Source organism: Panthera leo, chromosome B2, assembly GCF_018350215.1.
Source record: "Panthera leo isolate Ple1 chromosome B2, P.leo_Ple1_pat1.1, whole genome shotgun sequence".
Lineage (NCBI taxonomy): Eukaryota > Metazoa > Chordata > Mammalia > Carnivora > Felidae > Panthera > Panthera leo.
Genome location: NC_056683.1, coordinates 4635201 through 4653644, shown reverse-complemented (window position 1 = coordinate 4653644; position 18444 = coordinate 4635201). Strand labels below are relative to the sequence as shown.

Below are 18444 nucleotides of genomic sequence, written 5' to 3'. Positions count from 1 at the left end.
GGATAAACAAAATGTGGTGTATCCACACAACAGAATATTATTCAACCATAAAAAAGAATGAAATTCTCATACAACTGGGAAGAACTTTAAAGCCATTATGCAAAGTGAAATAAGCTAGACAAAAAAGACAAATATTTTATAATTTTTCTTATAAGAAATATCCACAATAGGCAAATTCACAGAGACAAAAAGTAGATTAGATTTTATCAGAAATGGAGGGAAGGGTAAAGAGAGAGTTACTGCTTGATGGGTGGGGTTTCTGCTTGAGATGAAAAAACAAGTTTTAGAAATAGTAGTGATGGTTGCATAACACTGTGAATGTAATTAATGCCACTGAATTGCACATTTAAAAATGGTGTAAATGGCAAATTTCATTATATATAGTTTACCACCCCCCCCCCCCCAAATTATACTGCATCATTACCAAGAAGGGCTTCCACCAGGAATGCAATATTGGTTTAACATATGAAAGCCAATCATTAATAGACTAGAATATAATCATCTCAGTAGACACAGAGAAGGCATTTGACATATCATTTGACATTTAAACTAGCATATTCATTTAAATATCCATTAAACTATATTTGTAAACTGAATTCTGAAGTTGGTGCTTTCTAAAAACTTTTCTAAGTTAGCACATGTTTACGATAATATAAAAGCTGTCATCATCATATTGCACTGTTCTTAATGCAAGATGGTTCTATTGACAGATGAAGTATCCCCGAGGGTAAGATGCTTAAAAATATTGCATTTAATAATTAGGATTAGTGATTGGCACTATAGAAACGTACTTAGGGGCACCTGGGTGGCTCTGTCAGTTAAGCATCCCGACCCTTGGTTTCAGCTCGGGTCACGATCTCACAGTTTATGAGATGGAGGCCCACACCCAGCTTTGCACTGACAGCACGGAGCCTGATTGGGATTCTCTCTCTCCCTCTCTCTCTCTTCCCCTCCCTCCCTCCCTCCCTCTCTGTCTCTAAATAAATAAATAAATACATACATACATACATAAATACATACATACATACATACATACATAAATAAGAAAGAACTATACTTAAGAATACTTTAAAATTTTGTCCTTGATCTTCCCATGTTTATTTCTCTACCACAAGAAGTTTAGCTAACCTCCACATTCTCATATAGATACAAAAAATACATGAAAAAGTTTTTTTCCTTGTGATGAGAACTTGTAGGGTTTACTGTCTTAGGAACTTTCGAGCATTCTGTACAGCAGTGTTAACTATAGTTGTGTTAAAGATTACATCCTCATGACTTACTTATAACTGGAAATTTGCACCTCTGACCATCTCTGTCACATTCTCCAACCCCAACCCCTGCGTCTCTCTAGTAACTGCAACTCTGAAGTCTTTTTATAGGGTTTGGGTTTGGGTGGACTTTTTTTTTTTTTAGATTTGACATATAAGATAATATGGTATTTATCTTTTTCTGTCTGACTGATTTCACTTAACATAACGTCCTCAAGGTTCATCCAATGTTGTAACAAATAGCAAGTTTTCCATCTTTCATATGGCTGCATAATATTCTATTGGTATTCCATAATATCACATTTTCTTTACCCATTTAACCACTGTTGGACACTTAGGTTACCTCCTGTTTGGTTTGGGCTATTATAAATAATGCTGCAATGAAATTGGAGGTGCATTTCTTTTCAAGTTAGTGCTTTCATTTTCTTTAAATAAATACCCAGACGTGGAATTGCTAGATCATACTGTCTTTCTATTTTTTATTTTTTTAAGGAACCTCCATACTGTTTTCCATGGTGGCTGCATTAATTTACATTCTATTAACAGTGCATAAGGGTTCTTTCTCCACATCCTCTCCAACACTTATTTTTTTGTGGTTCTGATAATAGTCATTCTGATAGGTGTGCAGTAATATTTCATTGTGGTTTTGATTTGCATTTCCCTGATGACTAGTGATACTGAGCACCTTTTCACATACCTGTTGCCCATCTGAATGTCTTCTTTGGAAAAATGTCTATTCAGGTCCCTTACTTGTTTTGAAATTGGATTCTTTTCTGCTGTTGAGTTGTAGGACTTCTTTATATATTTTGGGTATTATCCCCTTATGAAATCTATGGTTTGCAAATACTTTCTCCTGTTCCATAGGTTGCCTTTTAATTTTGCTTATGACTTCCTTTGCTGTGCAAAAGCTTTTTAAATATAGTCCCATTTGTTTATTTTTGTTTTTGTTGTCCTTGCTTTTGTTGTCAAATCCAAAAATCATCTCCGAGCCCCATGTCAAGGAGGTTACTGCCTATGTTTTCTTCTAGGAGTTTTATGGTCTCAGGTCTTACATGTAACTCTTTAATATATTTTGAATTAATTTTTGTGAATGGTGTCACACAGGGGTCTGGTTTCATTCTTTTACATGTGACTATCCAATTTTACCAGGACCGTTTAATGAAGAGTGTCTTTTCCCCAGTGAATATTCTTAGCTCCCTTGTCAAAATGTTTATTTCTCGGGTCTTGATTCTGTTCCACTGGCCTATGTGTCTGTTTTTAATGCCAATACCATACTGTTTTGATTACTGTAGCTTTATAATATAGCTTGGAATCAGGAAGTATGATGTCTCTTGCTTTGTTCTTCTTTTTAAGGGCTGCTTTGGATATTTGGGGTCTTTTGTGGGTCCATACAAATATTAGGATTATTTTTTCTATGTCTGTAAAAAATGCCTGTGGAATCTTGACAGGGATGACACTGGGTAGTATGGACACTTTGACAATATTAATTCCTCCAATCCATGAACACAGATTATCTTTCCATTTATTTGTATCTTCTTTGATTTCTTTCATCAACGTGTTATATTTTCAGTGTAGAGATCTTTCACCTCCTTGCCTAAATTTACTCTTAAATATTTTATTATTTTCAGTGCTATTGATATTATTGTTTAATGTCTTTTTCAGATAATTTGTCATTAGTATACAAAAACCCTGATTTTGTATGTTCATTTTGTATCCTGCAGCTTAACTGAATTTGTGGATCCCATTGAGTTTTTGATGACATTTCTTTGTATGATTTAAAAATTTTTTAAATGTTTTATTTATTCTTGAGAGACAGCATGAGCGAGGAAGGGGCAGAGAGAGAGAGAGGGGGGGACACAGAATCCGAAGCAGACTCCAGGCTCTGAGCTGTCAGCACAGAGCCTGACATGGGGCTCCAGCACACAAACTGTGAGATCATGACCTGAGCCGAAGTTGGATGCTCAACTGACTGAGCCACCCGGGAGCCCCTGTGTGATTTTTATAGTTGCTGCTCTGGGGATTGCAATTAACATACTTAACTTTCCAGTCTACTTAAAAATGTTGTAGCACTTATGGTAGAATGTCAAAAACTTTCCGCTACACAGGGCCCTTTATGTTAATGTTGTCTTACGTATCACACCTGCATACATTGAAAATCCCATCAGACCATGTTATAATTGTTGCTTTCAACTGTTTAACATTTTTTTTAAAGAACTTAGGAAAAAATGTCTTAATGCGTAGACAGTTATTACCATTTCTGTAGCTCTCTCTCTCATCCTTGAAATTCCAAGTTTCTCTTTAGTACCATCTTCCTTTCCTCTAAAGAACTTTCTGTAGCATTTTCTTTTCATGTTTATTCATTTTTTCATAGAGAGAGATAGATAGTGTGAGCAGGAGAGGGACAGACAGAGTGGGAGACACAGAATCCGAAGCAGGCTCCAGGCTCTGAGCTGTCAGCACAGAGCCCCATGTGGGGCTCAAACCCAGGAACTTGGAGATCATGACTTGAGCCAAAGTCGGACGCTCAACCGACTGAGCCACCCAGGTGCCCCTCTTTAGCAGTTCTTTTAAAGTAGGTCTGCCGGTAATGAATTGTCTTCATTTTGGATCATCTGAAAATGTCTTTATTTTACCTTCATTTCTGAAGGGTATTTTCACTGGATATAGTCTGGGTTGACAGTTCTTTTCTTTAAGCACCTTAAAAATGCTTTTCTAAAAAAAAAAAAAAAATTAAAAAAAAATGCTTTTCTACTACCTGCTGGTTTCTGTGGTTTATGATTAGGAACCCACAGTTACTTGAATTTTCCTCTATGTTTAAAGCATTATTTTTCTCTGCCTGAATTTCTGTTTTTCCACAGGTACAGACCATCTCCTTCCCCTTCCGATCCAACCTAAGTCTGGAGGGAAACTCCATTCTTAACTTCTCAGGTAGGGATGCCTTTGTGGGTGCCATCAGGAAAAGTCTTTCCTTCTCAAATTTAGCTTAAAGATTAAGACACTTAAAACGTCCATTACCTTGTCTGGATCCTCTTCTGTGGTCACACCTTAGACTACAAGATCAGCTGAAAGGATGCCATTTATCTGCATTCAGGCCACAAGCTTTGACATGAAACATGTTTATTTAAGCCAAATAAGGAAATGCTCTGTTCTTCTCCTTCTTCTTTTTTAACTGAAGCTTCTACAATACTTCATCGCTGGCCTGGCTTTCACAACTTTCCACGGTGTCATGTGGCAAATATTGTTGCTGAGGTGATACTGTAACCAAGAATATGTAAGCAATAGAATCACCTGTTTTAATCTTCTTCAACAGACTCTCTTGGACTTAGAAATGCTTTCTCTTTGTATCTCTGAACCTAGGTCCACCGTTGTCCAAGACAGTGAGCTATGTGACAATATGGCAAAAGCATTACCACAGTCCAGTCTCTCAGTCCTCAGCTATTTCCATGTGGCGTGACAGCTGTGGATGACAGCGGGTTCTCTTCCCCACTCCTTTCTCCATTACCTTAAGGAACAGATAACCTTTAGCTGGTAGGCACAGCGGTTGTGAAACTGTTGACGTAGTTCTGTGTCAGCCGGTTAAAAGCTGCTTCTCTGAGTTCCCAAGTGTCTCCTTTGCTACCCTGAGACCTCCTGGCTCTCTCTCTCTCAGTTTCATCAATTAGAAGATTAAAGCTTGTGGGAGCGGAGCCTTCAGGACCTGATCCAGCATTAACTGGTGTGTGTTCTGATGGCTATCCTGGTTCTTAACTACATTGAATCTTAGCGCCATTCAAGTGAAATCTTTGTGCTATGTCTACCATAGTAGGCACTGGAAAGTTTGTTTTGGTTACATTAACTGATGGCCATGTAGCTCTATACCAAGATTGAGTGTGAGACAGAGTTATCTACTGATAACTCTATTTTCTTTAGACAACTAAAGAATTTAGGGAAAACCTGAGGGGAGTTTCTGAGGGTCATCAACTGCCAGCAGTATTGGAGATGCTCATTCCCTTGGTTCTGTGTAAGTTTCACTCGACACCGACAACCCTTCTCTGGTTCCCTAAGTCCTTCATTTGCTGTCTACCTCCGTTAATTCAACTCATGTCTATCCTCTGTCCCTCAGATTAAACATGCATCAATAGGGTTAATAGATGGGCATGTCTCCTGTGTTACCAAAGGCTCCAAAATTTCATTCCTACTTTGGCGCTGTTTCTTGTGATAAGATTGCTTTTGACATACGCATTTTTAAAAGGTGTGTATGTTTATACATGAACACATTCTTTGAATTTATATCTAGGCTTATCCAGCAATTCCAAAAGGTTTCTAATAAGGGCTATGCTCCTTCAAAGTAAGAAGTTCTTAGGGAAAAAAGTACATCTGGGTTTCTTTTTAAGTTTAAAAATGTAACTGATATAGCTGCTTAGTGGGGAAGCACAGTGACATTTCAAGTACCTGGACCTTCCTTATAGAAAACACAATTGAGGACTAAAAAAATAAACAGTATTTCTCTAGCCACAGTAATTACAGTACTTCTCAATGGGACACATCTTGATCAGAGTACATCTCAGTTCAAATACTAACTTTTCATCAAGAAACTTTATCAACATTTAAATTTCATAATACTTACAGTTGAAAGAGTAGATTCACTTGTTCAAGTTATTCCAAACATGCTTAAAAGTTTTTCAGTAAGTGAATCAAGCACCAAAAATATTTTTTCATGTAGTACTCACCTGTACGTTGATAAAACTGCTTCATCTTTCTTGGGAAGAACTGATTTGACTTTGAAGCAAAATGGATTTGTTTTCAAACTACCCAAGTTTACTGCCCAAGTTTAGTAAATTCAGTAACTCTTGGGTAAACTCATTAGTATTGACACTGAATTCAAAGAGGGTAATGCATAAGTTGAAAAGCAGTGGCAAATTATAAACAGTAACAAAGCATTGTTCAAATTTGGTTTGTAATTTTTGCAGTTTATATACTCCTGCCAATTACAAATAACATCTTCTGCATATTGATTCATGTTAGAAAATGTGTAAAATCATTATTGAATTGTACTAGAAAAAGATTCAATTTCAATATAACATTCAACCTGTATGACTAAGTCACAAATACATGTTTCCTCTCCCTGGAGCTTTAAATGTAGCTTGTTCGTATGCAGTATAATATCAGAGAAATGTTAGTCACGATGCCAGATTCTTTCTATGATTCCTGAACGTTTGGTAAGCATTCTTTTTGTTTCAGGAAAAATTTGCACTTTTTTTTTTTTTTTAAGTAGGCTTCACGCTCAACGTGAGGCTTGAACTCGTGTTCAAATGTGTCCCTATTTTCCTTAAGATCTTTTCCTTAAGCTAGAAAAATACGTTAAATATATTTTAACATAGTAACTAGTTCAATCGAATTTCCAAGTACAATGAACACAAGTACCGCTGTGAAACGAGCTCTCTATGTAACATAGTCAACAAAACACATTACAACACTGTATCGGTGCATGGAAAAAATAATTCCAACCCAATCGATCCACCGACGCCAACTTCTGTAATCCTCAACTGCACTAAGGCCACTTTAAAAGTGCTTATAGCCACGTGTGGCGGGTAGTTACTATATTGGACAACTCAGCCCTAGCAGCTCCAATCGATGTCTCAAAGGACATTAATGATCTTACAAATGTTTAGTTGAACTTTTAGGAATTGATAGGAAATTCTGGACGTTTCCTTCTTATCAAAGGGTCTATGTTTTGAGAGAAAAGAAAAAGCATTTCTCCAGCTCAGGCATCTGGTAGTAGTCAAGTTCCCAGGAAGGACAATCCGATCTAAAGACAGCGGTTAAGACGCACGAAAAACAATGTTCCTTAAATCTGAAAGCCCCCTGGGATAGATATTCCTATTTGAGAGAAAGTTTATTAAAAGTCAGCTGCTGACTCTTTCAAAGATGACCTGGTATCAAAGTGACTATAACAAGTGAATTTTGCGCAAGACCCAGTACTGACACGAATGACTATCATTCTTGCACCGTTAAACTGAAGACATTTAAATAACATTTTAACATTTAACATTAAAAACAACATTTAAATAACATTCTCAAAGAAACTCCACCGACCTCCAAAAACACAATTGAAAAACCAGACCAAGAGTTATAGTCGCCAACCATTTCGCATACCCCAGAATGAGAAGGGAGCTTCAATGTGATGGGGACACGATTGTCTACTCTGGGCCGCCGCGTGGTGAAGAGAAGACAGCTTTGGCACCAGGCGCGCCAGAGTTCACTTCTCAACTCCAGCGTTTCCAACAGCCCGGCTGTGCAAGTCCCATGCCTCTCTGAGTTGGATTCCCTATCGCAAAAATGGTGTAATAGTACCGACCCCACAGCATCCCTGGGAAGATGGATTCGAATGGCGTGGCTAAAAGTCCTAGGTTAGTTCCTGGCATGTACTCAGCCCACAGCCGTCGCCTTCACCCTTTCCAGGATCCTTTCAGAGACAATCTCTCTGAATGGATTCTAGCTGCCAAGCACGGCTTTTATTCATGCTCTGTGTTCTCAGGCAGCCTATGAAGCAAGTTCTAGACTGCTTCTCCTCACTCATTCCCATTCCGTGTTGATTCCCAGCTAAACAACTCATCCAGCATACATTAACTTAGGCATAAAAATGTGGTACCAAACGTCCAGCCATACTTGTCTGATGGGTGAGATTCCACAAAATACCCAGCAAAGGGGCAATAAATTCGGGGTTGTAGGTCCTTCACCAGCCGGGCCTTGTAGTTCAAGAGCTTCTTCCTCTCTGCTTTAATGAATTGGGCTTTCCATTCCTCTGCAATGACAGGGCTTGGGTTAGAATCTCCCCAGTTCAGAAATCACAGAAAAACAGAAGTTCTGGTAACTATTTCCGGAGATAAAATTGATAGACTAACACGGAACAGAACAAAGCTCTGTGTCATGACTGAAAAGTGCTCTCTGCCCCCAAACGCTTTACTTTGAAAATTTCAATTTATTACTAGGAAAATGTTACCAAACCGGCCAAAGACACTGAACTCTCTCCTTGTCTATGGCAACTCACTGGGACCCTAGCTGAAGACAAAGGGCAGCACGCATGGCTGTCCTTTGTGTGCATGCGCATTCTAAGGGTGCTGTAATTCCTGTACGCGTTAACCCTTTTCTAACATGGACATGACTTTATCATTTTGGTAGATTATAAAAGCAGCGTGTGTCGCTCATACTCCGGCAGGTGCACAGCGGTTGACAGCATGAATGCTGGAGTCAGTTAAGACTGAGGATGAAAACGCAGCTCCCCCAGGTGCATTAAGTCTATTCCCTCTTCTGCGAGTGGGTCGTCACCCCTACCCCACAGGTTGTTTCTCTGTTCACTCGCTCACTCACCCATCCAATTTTTTTAATGAGAACCTACTGCGTGCCAGACAGTTCTAGGTGCTGAGAGTCCAGTGGTGAAAAGATAAAGCAGGCCCCTGCTCTCATGGAGTATTTATTCTAGTGAGAGAAGCAAATAATGAACAAGGACATAAATAAGGTCATTTCAAAGGGCGATGAGCTAGGAAGAAAGTAAACCAGGACAAGGGGCAGAGTGGCTGGGGTAGAGGGGCATTGTCAGACAGAGCCGTTGGCAAAGGTGACATTGGAGTCATAAAACCCAGACACAGACATAGAAGGCGCTGACCACGTGATCAGGGGCAAAAGAACTCCAGGGGGTCGAAAGGGCAAATACAAAGGCCCAGGGCAGGAACGCACTTGGTGTATCGAGACTGGGGAATGAATGACAGGTCAGTGTGGACTGATCTATAGCAAGCAACGGGAGACAGGCAGGAAAGGAAGCGGGGGAATCAGGCAGGGCCAGAGCATGCAGGGCACCGCATCAGGGAGTTGTTCCTATTGTTATCACTACTGAATTTGATAAACACAGATAAGGACACAGAGAAATGAGTTACCCAGAACCCAGCCGTACCAGCACTCGTATACTCCAGACCTTTTTAGAAATGGGTGCATGTATTCATTCACATACACATACACATGTTCACACGGGAATGGGATCATTCTAGCTAACCTTTAATGGGCATATTTTGCCTCCCCAGTTAACTCCCTAAGACAGGCACCTTCCTCTCTCACGCGGTTTTGCACCCTGGTGGGCAATGAATACAGACCTATAGAAGAAAGGAAGGAACCGAACAGAAGCTTGCTTCAGACTGCAAGTAATATTTCTGCCGCATTGCTAGAGATCATGTACCAAACGTTAATTTACTAAGTAGACATATATTGCACACTTACAGCGTCAGCATTGAGGATACCACTTACACACTTTCTCCCATCCCAACCCAGTACCACCCCTAGACTCAGAGCAGAAGAGGCCTTGCCTTGGACCCTACGCTTTTCTCCCCCTAGGTTTGAGACAGAGTTGACATATAACATTGTAGACGTTTAAGGTATGCAACGTGAGGATCTGATACGCGTCTGTATTGCAAAATGATGATCACAAGGAGGTTAGTTAACACCTCCATCACCTCACGTAATTACCATTTTGTGTGTTCGGTGAAAACCTTTGGGACCTTTTCTCCCGGCAACTCTTCAGTGTATAAAACAACACTGTTAACTATCATCACCACGCCGCACGCTACATCCTCAGAATTCACTCCTCTTATAACTGGAAGTGTGGACCTTTGACCGACATCTCCCCATGGCCCCTGCTCCCTAACCCCCGCAGCGTCACCTGTAGTGACGGCACTCCTCCCGTGTATGAGCGTTCCGTGGGGCCTAGGGGACACGCCTACGTCAAGTGGCACACACTCTGCTCTGAACTACCTTCCAAGAACATTGAAGTCTGGATTACCAATGTCGGACCTTTCCTGCTCGGCTCTATGGTCTACACCATGAATCAAAATGATCCAAATGATTTTTTTTCTTGACTATTCCTCAGATGTACCCTAATAGCCTTAATGTTTCTTTCATGCTCCATCATCATATTTCGAGCTGGAAACGTTAGTTTGTCTGTCTGTGCTTTGCAAGTCTGGTTTCCCAGTAAGACTGTAAACTTCTTGTGGGGAGTTTAACCATATCTTAATTATCTTTGTGTTTATTCTCACAGCATTTAACAAAGCACCATGCCTCTCTTTGGCATCGCTCTGATGTAAAATATTACCGGTAAATTTTCCACCACTGAAAGTCATTGGAAAGCCTGATGCTCCTCCAGCAAAATCACTCATCATTAGAGCAACCTTCTCAGGCAACCTTCCCCCATTGGGTCTGGTGCAGTCCACTGTATTAAGTATCTTATGACCTGTGGAAAAATAAAGTGGGATGGGTTTTCAGGGTGAAATCTTGAACATCATACAGTTTGAATTCCCAAGCCAACGAAGTCTCCCATGTATGTCTGTTTAATGTGACTCATTTGATCAGAGAAGAATTACTTCTATCCAAGGAAAAAGGTGAGGAAGATTTGAAAACCTAAAATCTTCAACAGCATTTTTGTTTTTAAGTTTCAAGCGAATAAATTCATCCTATTTGATTTTATTTGGTGGGTTCTGGATGTCCCATGAGGACAATTAGCTTGATTTCACTCCAGGATCACAGACAGATTACTTCCTCAGTCAATTATCTCTAGATGTTGAGCCCAAAGAATGCAGAGGAAGCGTGACGGGATCAACAGAAATCTCAACCTTCCACAAATTCCATTCAATGATTGTTAGGGCAGTAAAGCCATCTTCCCACATGAAAGGCAGAAGTGCATGATTAGATTACATGATAATATTTCAACAGATAATAAGACATTTATCAGAATGGCTAAAATAAAAAACACAAGAGGGGTGCCTGGCTGGCTCAGTTGGAGAAGCATGTGGCTCATGATCTTGGTGTTACGAGTTCAAGCCCCATGCCAAGTGTAGAGATTATAAACTTATAACATGTAAGTTTATATAAATGAATAAACACACACACACTTACACATGAAACCATAAGTGTTGGCGAGGATTTGGAGAAAGGGGAACCCTCCTGTGCTGTTGGTGGGAATGCAAACTAGTGTAGCCATTGTGAAAAACAGTACAAGGGCTCCTTAAAAAGCTAAAAATAGAATTACTTTATTATCCAGTAACAGCACTACTGGGTATGTACCCCCAAAATACAAAAAGACACTAATTCAAAGGGATACATGCACCCCTATGTTTATTGCAGCATTATCTACAATAGCCAAACTATGGAAGCAGCCCAAATGTCCATTGACTCATGAATGTGTAACATACAGTGGAATATTATTCAGCCATAAAAAAAGAATGAAATCTTGCCATTTGCAATGATGGATGGAGCTAGAGAGTATAATGCTAGGCAAAATAAGTCAATCAGAGAAAGACAAATACCATATGACTTAACTCATATGTGGAATTTAAGAAACAGAACAAATGAGCAAAGGAGAAGAGAGAGAGAGAGAAACCAAGAAACAGACTCTTAACTACAGAGAACAAACCTGGTTACCAGAGGGGAGATGGGTGGGAGGATGGGTGAAATGGGTGATGGGAATTAAGGAGCGCACCTGTGTTGAGTATAGGGTGATGTATGGAAGTGTTGAATCACTAAATTCTGCGCCTGAAGCTAATAAAACACTGTATATCAACTGCACTGGAATTAAAATCTCAAAACGTAAGACATTCAATAAAGGCAGTTTGAAGAAATTACTATATGCAATATACAGAATATCTGTTCCCTTCTGAAAAAGCTTTGCACCTCTCACTACATAGACAACATTACTGGTAATACGTTCTTTGGAAAGATTATCTGAGCGATAGCACACTGTTCTAAGGCAAGGACAGAATACATTTTATTCCATGGGAAATGAAGATAGCAGAAGATGGTTATCACTCGTCCTTCCAGGAGCATTTTTCTCTTTCGTTATTGATGAGGGCAAGAAAGTACCTTTATACTCCACAATAATGCAAGTGTCCATCTCAGGATGAACGCCATCCATCAAGATCATGAATCGAAGATTTTTGTCTACCTGGAATTTAACAATAAAAGCAACAACTGTGTATGCCAGTTTGGCTTCTAATTCAGTATTCGAGAAAGCTGTCACCTCCTCTGGAAAGAAATCTCCTTCGTCCAAAACTAGATTATTATCCTGTACTATGGAGTTACACCATTGGTAAATGGGGGAAAAAATGTCTTAGCTCAAATAAAGGTGGTATTTACAGAACGCTATGCACAGACAAAAATCGGCTATTGTTTCTTTAATCTTCAAGTGACCTCCTCACCTCAAATTCAACCCAGAAAGCATAACCGGGAAGTATAGAAAAAAACGCAGATATCTGACCTGCTGCCATATTCCGAATGGCACTATATTGATATTGGTCAACTGGACACCGCTCTGATTCAGATTCCAAAATACAGGTCTTTCCGTGTTTCCAACATAAATGGGAATATCCGGTCTTCTCCCAGCCAGCTCCTTCAGTGTGGGGTAACTAGGATCAGAAGGATGGAAAGGTTGAAAGGTGACAGAACAAGATCACCTAGTAGAAGAGACAGTTTACTCCTTATACCAACATGTTGATCAAGAAGAAACTGAGGGGCGCCTGGGTGGCTCGGTCGGTTAAGCTCCTGACTTCAGTTCAGGTCATGATCTCACGGTTCGTGAGTTCGAGCCTCGTGTCGGGCTCTGTGCTGACACCTCAGAGCCTGGAGCCTGCTTCCGATTCTGTGTCTTCCTTTATCTCTGCCCTTCCCCTGCTCATGCTCTGTCTCTGTCTCTCAGAAATAAATAAACATTTTAAAAAAATTTTTTTAAAAAGAAATTGAAAACACAGACTCTCATCAGAGTCCAAAAGAAGGGCTTTTTCCCCTCAAAGCTGAGTATAAAGGTGAGGGGCATTTACTACAAGATTCCATTTTCCTGGTCAGAACAGACCATACCCCATGGCACGTGTATCAACCAGGCGGGCAAATTCTATCTGCTACATGAATGCTGTGGGTAGTTCTAACTGAAAGTAGAAGGTGGAAAAAGTCATGCTGAAGAGGTTGCTGGTCAGGGAAGACCTCTGTGATTTTCTTTTTTTTCTCATTCCCCACGTGGCAGCTCCCAGTAAGAGAAAGGCCTGGGCCACAAGACAAGGAGACCCTGGGGCAGTTTTTCAACTTTCAAAGGTTGTTAGCCACACCTCAGTATATAGAACAAGTTCTTTGTCCTCACAGGGAGTCCATTTCCAGTTGGACAAGAGAGTCAAATTTAGAGTAGAGGAAAACGACATTCAACATTGGTGGTAATCCCGACTCAGTGCACCACGAACCGTCCAAGTAGCTTTCGAACACCTACATAGATTAAGTCAAGTTTCATTTACTGAGCAATCATTATATTAAAAAAAATTATGTACGCTGTGGGGTGTGGCAGAAACACGAATAATAAACAAATAAGTGGCAAGGTATCTACATGTCAAACACGGTGTCAGGCACTTTCACATGGTAGTTTAATGCTTACCAAAAACCCTCTGAATTTTTTGTTTGCTTTGATAAGCGAGGAAACACAGCCAGACATACTCAACTAAGAAACAGCAAACTGGTATTCAAGTTCACATTTTCAGATTCTAGGCCTAGCTCTTCCTCTAATGGAAGGCAATCCAAGACTCTAATGAATGTACTGTCTGGTTTAAGAATCACCCTTGTACGGGGGTGCCTGGGTGGCTCAGTCGATTAAGCGTCCGACTTTGGCTCAGGCCATGATCTCACAGTTCCTGAGTTCGAGTCCCGTTGGGCTCCATGCTGACAGCTTGGAGCCTGGAGCCTGCTTCGGATTCTGTGTCTCCTTCTCTCTCTGCCCCTCTCCAACTTGTGCTCTCTCTCTCAAAAACAAATACCAAAAAAAATTTTTTTTTTAAAATTACCCTTGTACAGAGTACAATGTCAGGGGAAATAGGTTATTTAATCACAGGAAAAGCAGAAGCAAAATCTGCATAACTGTACTAATATTTAAGTTCCAGCACTGTGTTAAAAGATAGTCAAAAAAGCAGAATCCGTGGGTGGGGGAAATCAGAAAATTTTCTTCCTTAAAAACAAAGGATTTGAAAAGTGAAAGATTCTTTGTGCCTTCAATCTTTGGGTTCAGCACCCAAATCTTCTATTTTAAAGGACTTTGGGGGTTAGGACAAATTAGTCTAAAATGGATGTTTTATTGTTTTCTGATTTTTTTTGATTGTTCACAATTCTTAGTGGCATCCATTAATAATATGATCTATTACAATACTCCCTCCCTTTACACAATGAAATCACATTTCTTTGACTAAAGACTACTCTCTAAAGTGCACTGGCCTTTCCCCCTTGTTTCTGTTTTTAGCTCAAATAAAAATTATATTTACGGAACGGTATGTACAGACAAAATAAGTCATTGTTTCTTTAATCTGGAAGTGACTTCCTCACCTAAAATTTAACCTGGAAAACATAACTGGATAGTGTAGAAAAAACCCACAGGTATCTGACCTAGTGCCATATTCCTAATGACACTATATTGATAGACATCAGGAGATTTTATTCAGCAAGTAAAGGTGAGACAAAAAATGGGAGAAAACGGCCCCCATGTTTATGAGTTGACTAGTGAGGGGCGCCTGGGTGGCTCAGTCGATTGAGCGACCGACTTCAGCTCAGGTCACGATCTCACGGTTTTTGAGTTCGAGCCCCGCATCGGACTCTGTGCTGACGGCTCGGAGCCTGGAGCCCGCTTCGGATTCTGTGTCTCCCTCTCTCTCTGCCCCTCCCCGGCTCGTGCTCTGTCTCTCTCTGTCTCAGAAATAAATGAACATTAAAAAAAAATTATGAGCTGACTAGGCGAGAGTCAAAATGGAAGGGGTTATCAAGGAACCAGCCTTCGCGGAGTGACCCCGACGAGCTTCAGTAACTTTTCGGCGATCACCTGCCTGCAGTAGACCTCATGGCCATACATGCTGTGACACTCTAGATGAGAACTGGTGTCATAACGCCTGACAAGTTCACCTACACAAGCCCCTGAAATGAAAACTAAATTGCTTTTTAGGACTGTGGTTGGGGCACAGCTGGACGACATGACATGAAAACTTCTCCCCTCCCTCAAATTCCGTGTGCTCCACACCCTGAATAAACCGCCAACCAGGTTTTAGGAAAGCCAAGTGCGCCTTGGAATGGGCACTGGGCAGCCATCACCTCATGTAGGTAACCCTGCTCTTTCTGGAGAGGCCACACAAAAGAACTCGCACGCAGCACGGCTGTTACACGGTGCGTGAACCCAGGGCTCTCAGAAACTCGGAGGTGTGCGGCCGCAGCTTCCGCACATGGTGTGGGACAAAGGCGCCATGCAGTGGACACGGAGATTTTTCATCACCGCACCCGCATACCGGGTTGTCACCAGTTCGTAAGTGACCGGCAGGTAACTTGTTATTCAGCCAGTTAATTACATTTATAAAGCATTTCCTGAAAGAACTAAATAAATAACTGAGCGCATATTCATGTCTTAGAGTAGAAAATCCAGGGGCCGGTCAACCAGCAAACAACATATCGTCCCTAACCATGGACGTTTCTACCAAAGCGTGTCCTGCACGTGAACTTTGTCACGGAGGTTCGCAGGAGAAAAAAGGCTGAAGTTGCTTCATTTTATAACATTGTGGGCACTGCTGCGTGTTTAGATGGGCGACCCAGCAGCAGTGATACAAACTTCAAAACAAGGAAGAACAAAAATGACCCTGTAATTAACCAAGAGATTGGGACCATGTCCTTCCCTCTTTCCTAAATAGTTCGTTTGCAAATGTGTGTGGCCTTATAAGCGACAATTCTCTTCCTTTTTGATTTCCTCGGGGAGGGGAGTTTCAGTTCCCATTTTCAGTGTGATGCTGCTCTGGTTTCAATGAAGTGTTGGATCGGGTTGACTCAGGGGCAAAAAGCCGGGAGCTCGGGGTTATCGGGGCGCTACAAATCAGGAGGTGGCCAACCGCAGCAACCTGTTCCCGCAAGCTAAGAATGGTTTTGACCTTTTGAAAATAGCCGAAGGGATCATCCCAAGGACAATGATGCTTTGTGACACATGAAAACTGCATGATATTCGCATGTCCTTGTCTATGAATGGGATTTCATTGGAACCACAGCCACAGCCACAGAGGTGAGCAGATGCGACCGGGACCACACGGCTCGTACAGCCGAAACCATCGACACTCTGGCCCGTACAGAAAGTGTGTGCCGACTCCTGCTATAAATGTTGAACTGAAAAAGGAAGTCAGCTTTGGTGATCCTTCGATGCAGACTTCTACCAAGTGGCCCGAGAGGGGGAAGTGAGAAGCAGAGAGGGTTGTCAGCGCCCCCCTCCCCTCCCCTCCCCTCCCCTCCCCACCACGGCGCCTTCCTCACTCCCGGCAGTATGAAGTGTGCACGCGCTGCTAAAATCAGGCCACGCCAATGTCGGCATTCACCTGACCCGAGTCCGCTTTTTCTCATCCCAGCTGCACCTACCTCCAAAATTGCAAAAGCACCTGAAACCGCGCTAGGCCTTTACCGCCGCACTCGCTCCCTTCATTACCTCAGGTGGTCTGAGTGCATGTGACTGATGTAAATCAGGTCTGCCCGGCACAGCCTCTCCAGCCAATCAGACGGAGGCTCGTGCAGCAGCCACCAGCCTCGGGCGAACGCAGGACCCGTTAACCAGGGGTCAAACACCATCCTTTTGTCTCCCAGCTTGAGGTCCATGCAGGCGTGGGTGAGGTACGTGATCTGTTGGAAGACAGTGAGATTCAGGTGGTGGAACCCTTCCTGGCCAGCAACAGGGAGCCGAAAGGTCTGTGCCGCTTGGCCGACACCCCTTGGCCGGAGAACCCTGTCCCGAGCGTGAACAGGACAGAGGACCCAAGGGAGACTCAGCAAGAGGCTTCAGATGGAATATAGCTCGCAGTGACCGGTCGCTGCTTCGTTAGAATAGAAACTCTCCCGGTTGGTTTTAGGTGGCAAAGCAACTGACCTACCTAGTTTTACTCTATTTAAATTAGCTCCTAAGTGCTCACTTATCATCAGCGCCGCAGACTGCCCTCTGTGCCGAGTCCTTCAGGGCACAATTTACAAGGAAAGGCAGTTAGAGAGGTGATGCGACAGACACTTGGGGATTTACATGCCAGAGTGGCTGTGGAGAGGTACAGGAATGAATGATTCCGGTGAGGTTGGGTGGGTGGCTTGCCATGCGGCTTGCAAGAATTCCTCTTCTAAATCACCTGCTACCACACTCAAGCTGTCGAGGTCTTCTGAGAACAGCTACAAACAATGACAGAGAAACAGGCATTGACTGGAGGATTCCAGCTCAATTCCTCAGTCCTTTCCCACGGTCTGGCACATCCACGGCAAATAGGAAGTACACCCAGAAGCAGAGAGAAGGTGTGGAAAGCCAGCGCGGGGCGGGAGGGGAGGCAAGCGATCACATTCCATCTTACTGGGCCTACTCTCGACAGGTTTCCCTTTCCCTCAAATAAGTACACGCTTCCCAAATATTCCAGAAAAACAAATGTTTGATTACCTCTCCCAAACTGTCAAAGTGTTTCCTCTGGAGGAAACTCTCTTTTAAAGCTAGGAGAGTACACAGGAAGGTTCGTAAAAGGGAAAAATACGGAAATATGCAGCTGGCCATCTTATCCGACAGCAATCTGGCATCGGAGGTAACTTCCGAACTTTCTCCAATAGTTTGGCATGACTCTCCTTTGGAACTTCGTTTGCTCATGGGTTTTTGTTGTTGTTGTTTCGTTGGGTTTTTTTCTGAATATATTTCCTTGCGATTCCTATCAAGCTGTGGAGGTTCCTAAAAACATTTGCTCAAGAGTTCAGAAGAAATTTATTTCATGTCCTAAATAGCTCCCTCAGAATATTCGAGGTAATATAGGATGTAAAAATATATATATATATATATATATATATATAAACTAAATATACTAAAATATATAAATAAACTAAAATATATAAATATGTATATATATAGATATATATACATATTTATATATTTTAGTTTTATTATATATATGTGTATATATATACATATATAATACACACACACACATAAATGGACATCTTAGTTTTATTTTTGTTCTTAAGAACATAACAATTTTAATGTTTCCTTACCTGCACTTCTCCAAACGCCAAATGTTCAGGAGATCTGGGTTCTGAATCCCAGGGATTGGGAGGATTCAGTTCTAGAAGTAAAAGTCCATTTTCTTCATCCATTTCAACAACT

At 41.5% G+C, this 18444-nt stretch overlaps 1 protein-coding gene across 7 annotated transcripts in view; it reads right to left on the bottom strand.

Annotated features, from left to right (window-relative positions):
* Positions 1-18444, bottom strand: part of LOC122219490 (cytidine monophosphate-N-acetylneuraminic acid hydroxylase) — a 337267-nt gene that overhangs the window by 27629 nt on the left and 291194 nt on the right. For all 7 annotated transcript variants that reach the window (XM_042937739.1, XM_042937737.1, XM_042937738.1 and 4 more), the window contains 6 exons: positions 18333-18442; positions 16756-16946; positions 12544-12691; positions 12150-12231; positions 10387-10524; positions 7917-8052 (listed from right to left, as the gene is read on the bottom strand). In XM_042937739.1, coding sequence (XP_042793673.1) covers positions 7917-8052; positions 10387-10524; positions 12150-12231; positions 12544-12691; positions 16756-16946; positions 18333-18442 — 805 coding nt within the window. The remainder of the gene's footprint in view (positions 1-7916; positions 8053-10386; positions 10525-12149; positions 12232-12543; positions 12692-16755; positions 16947-18332; positions 18443-18444) is intronic.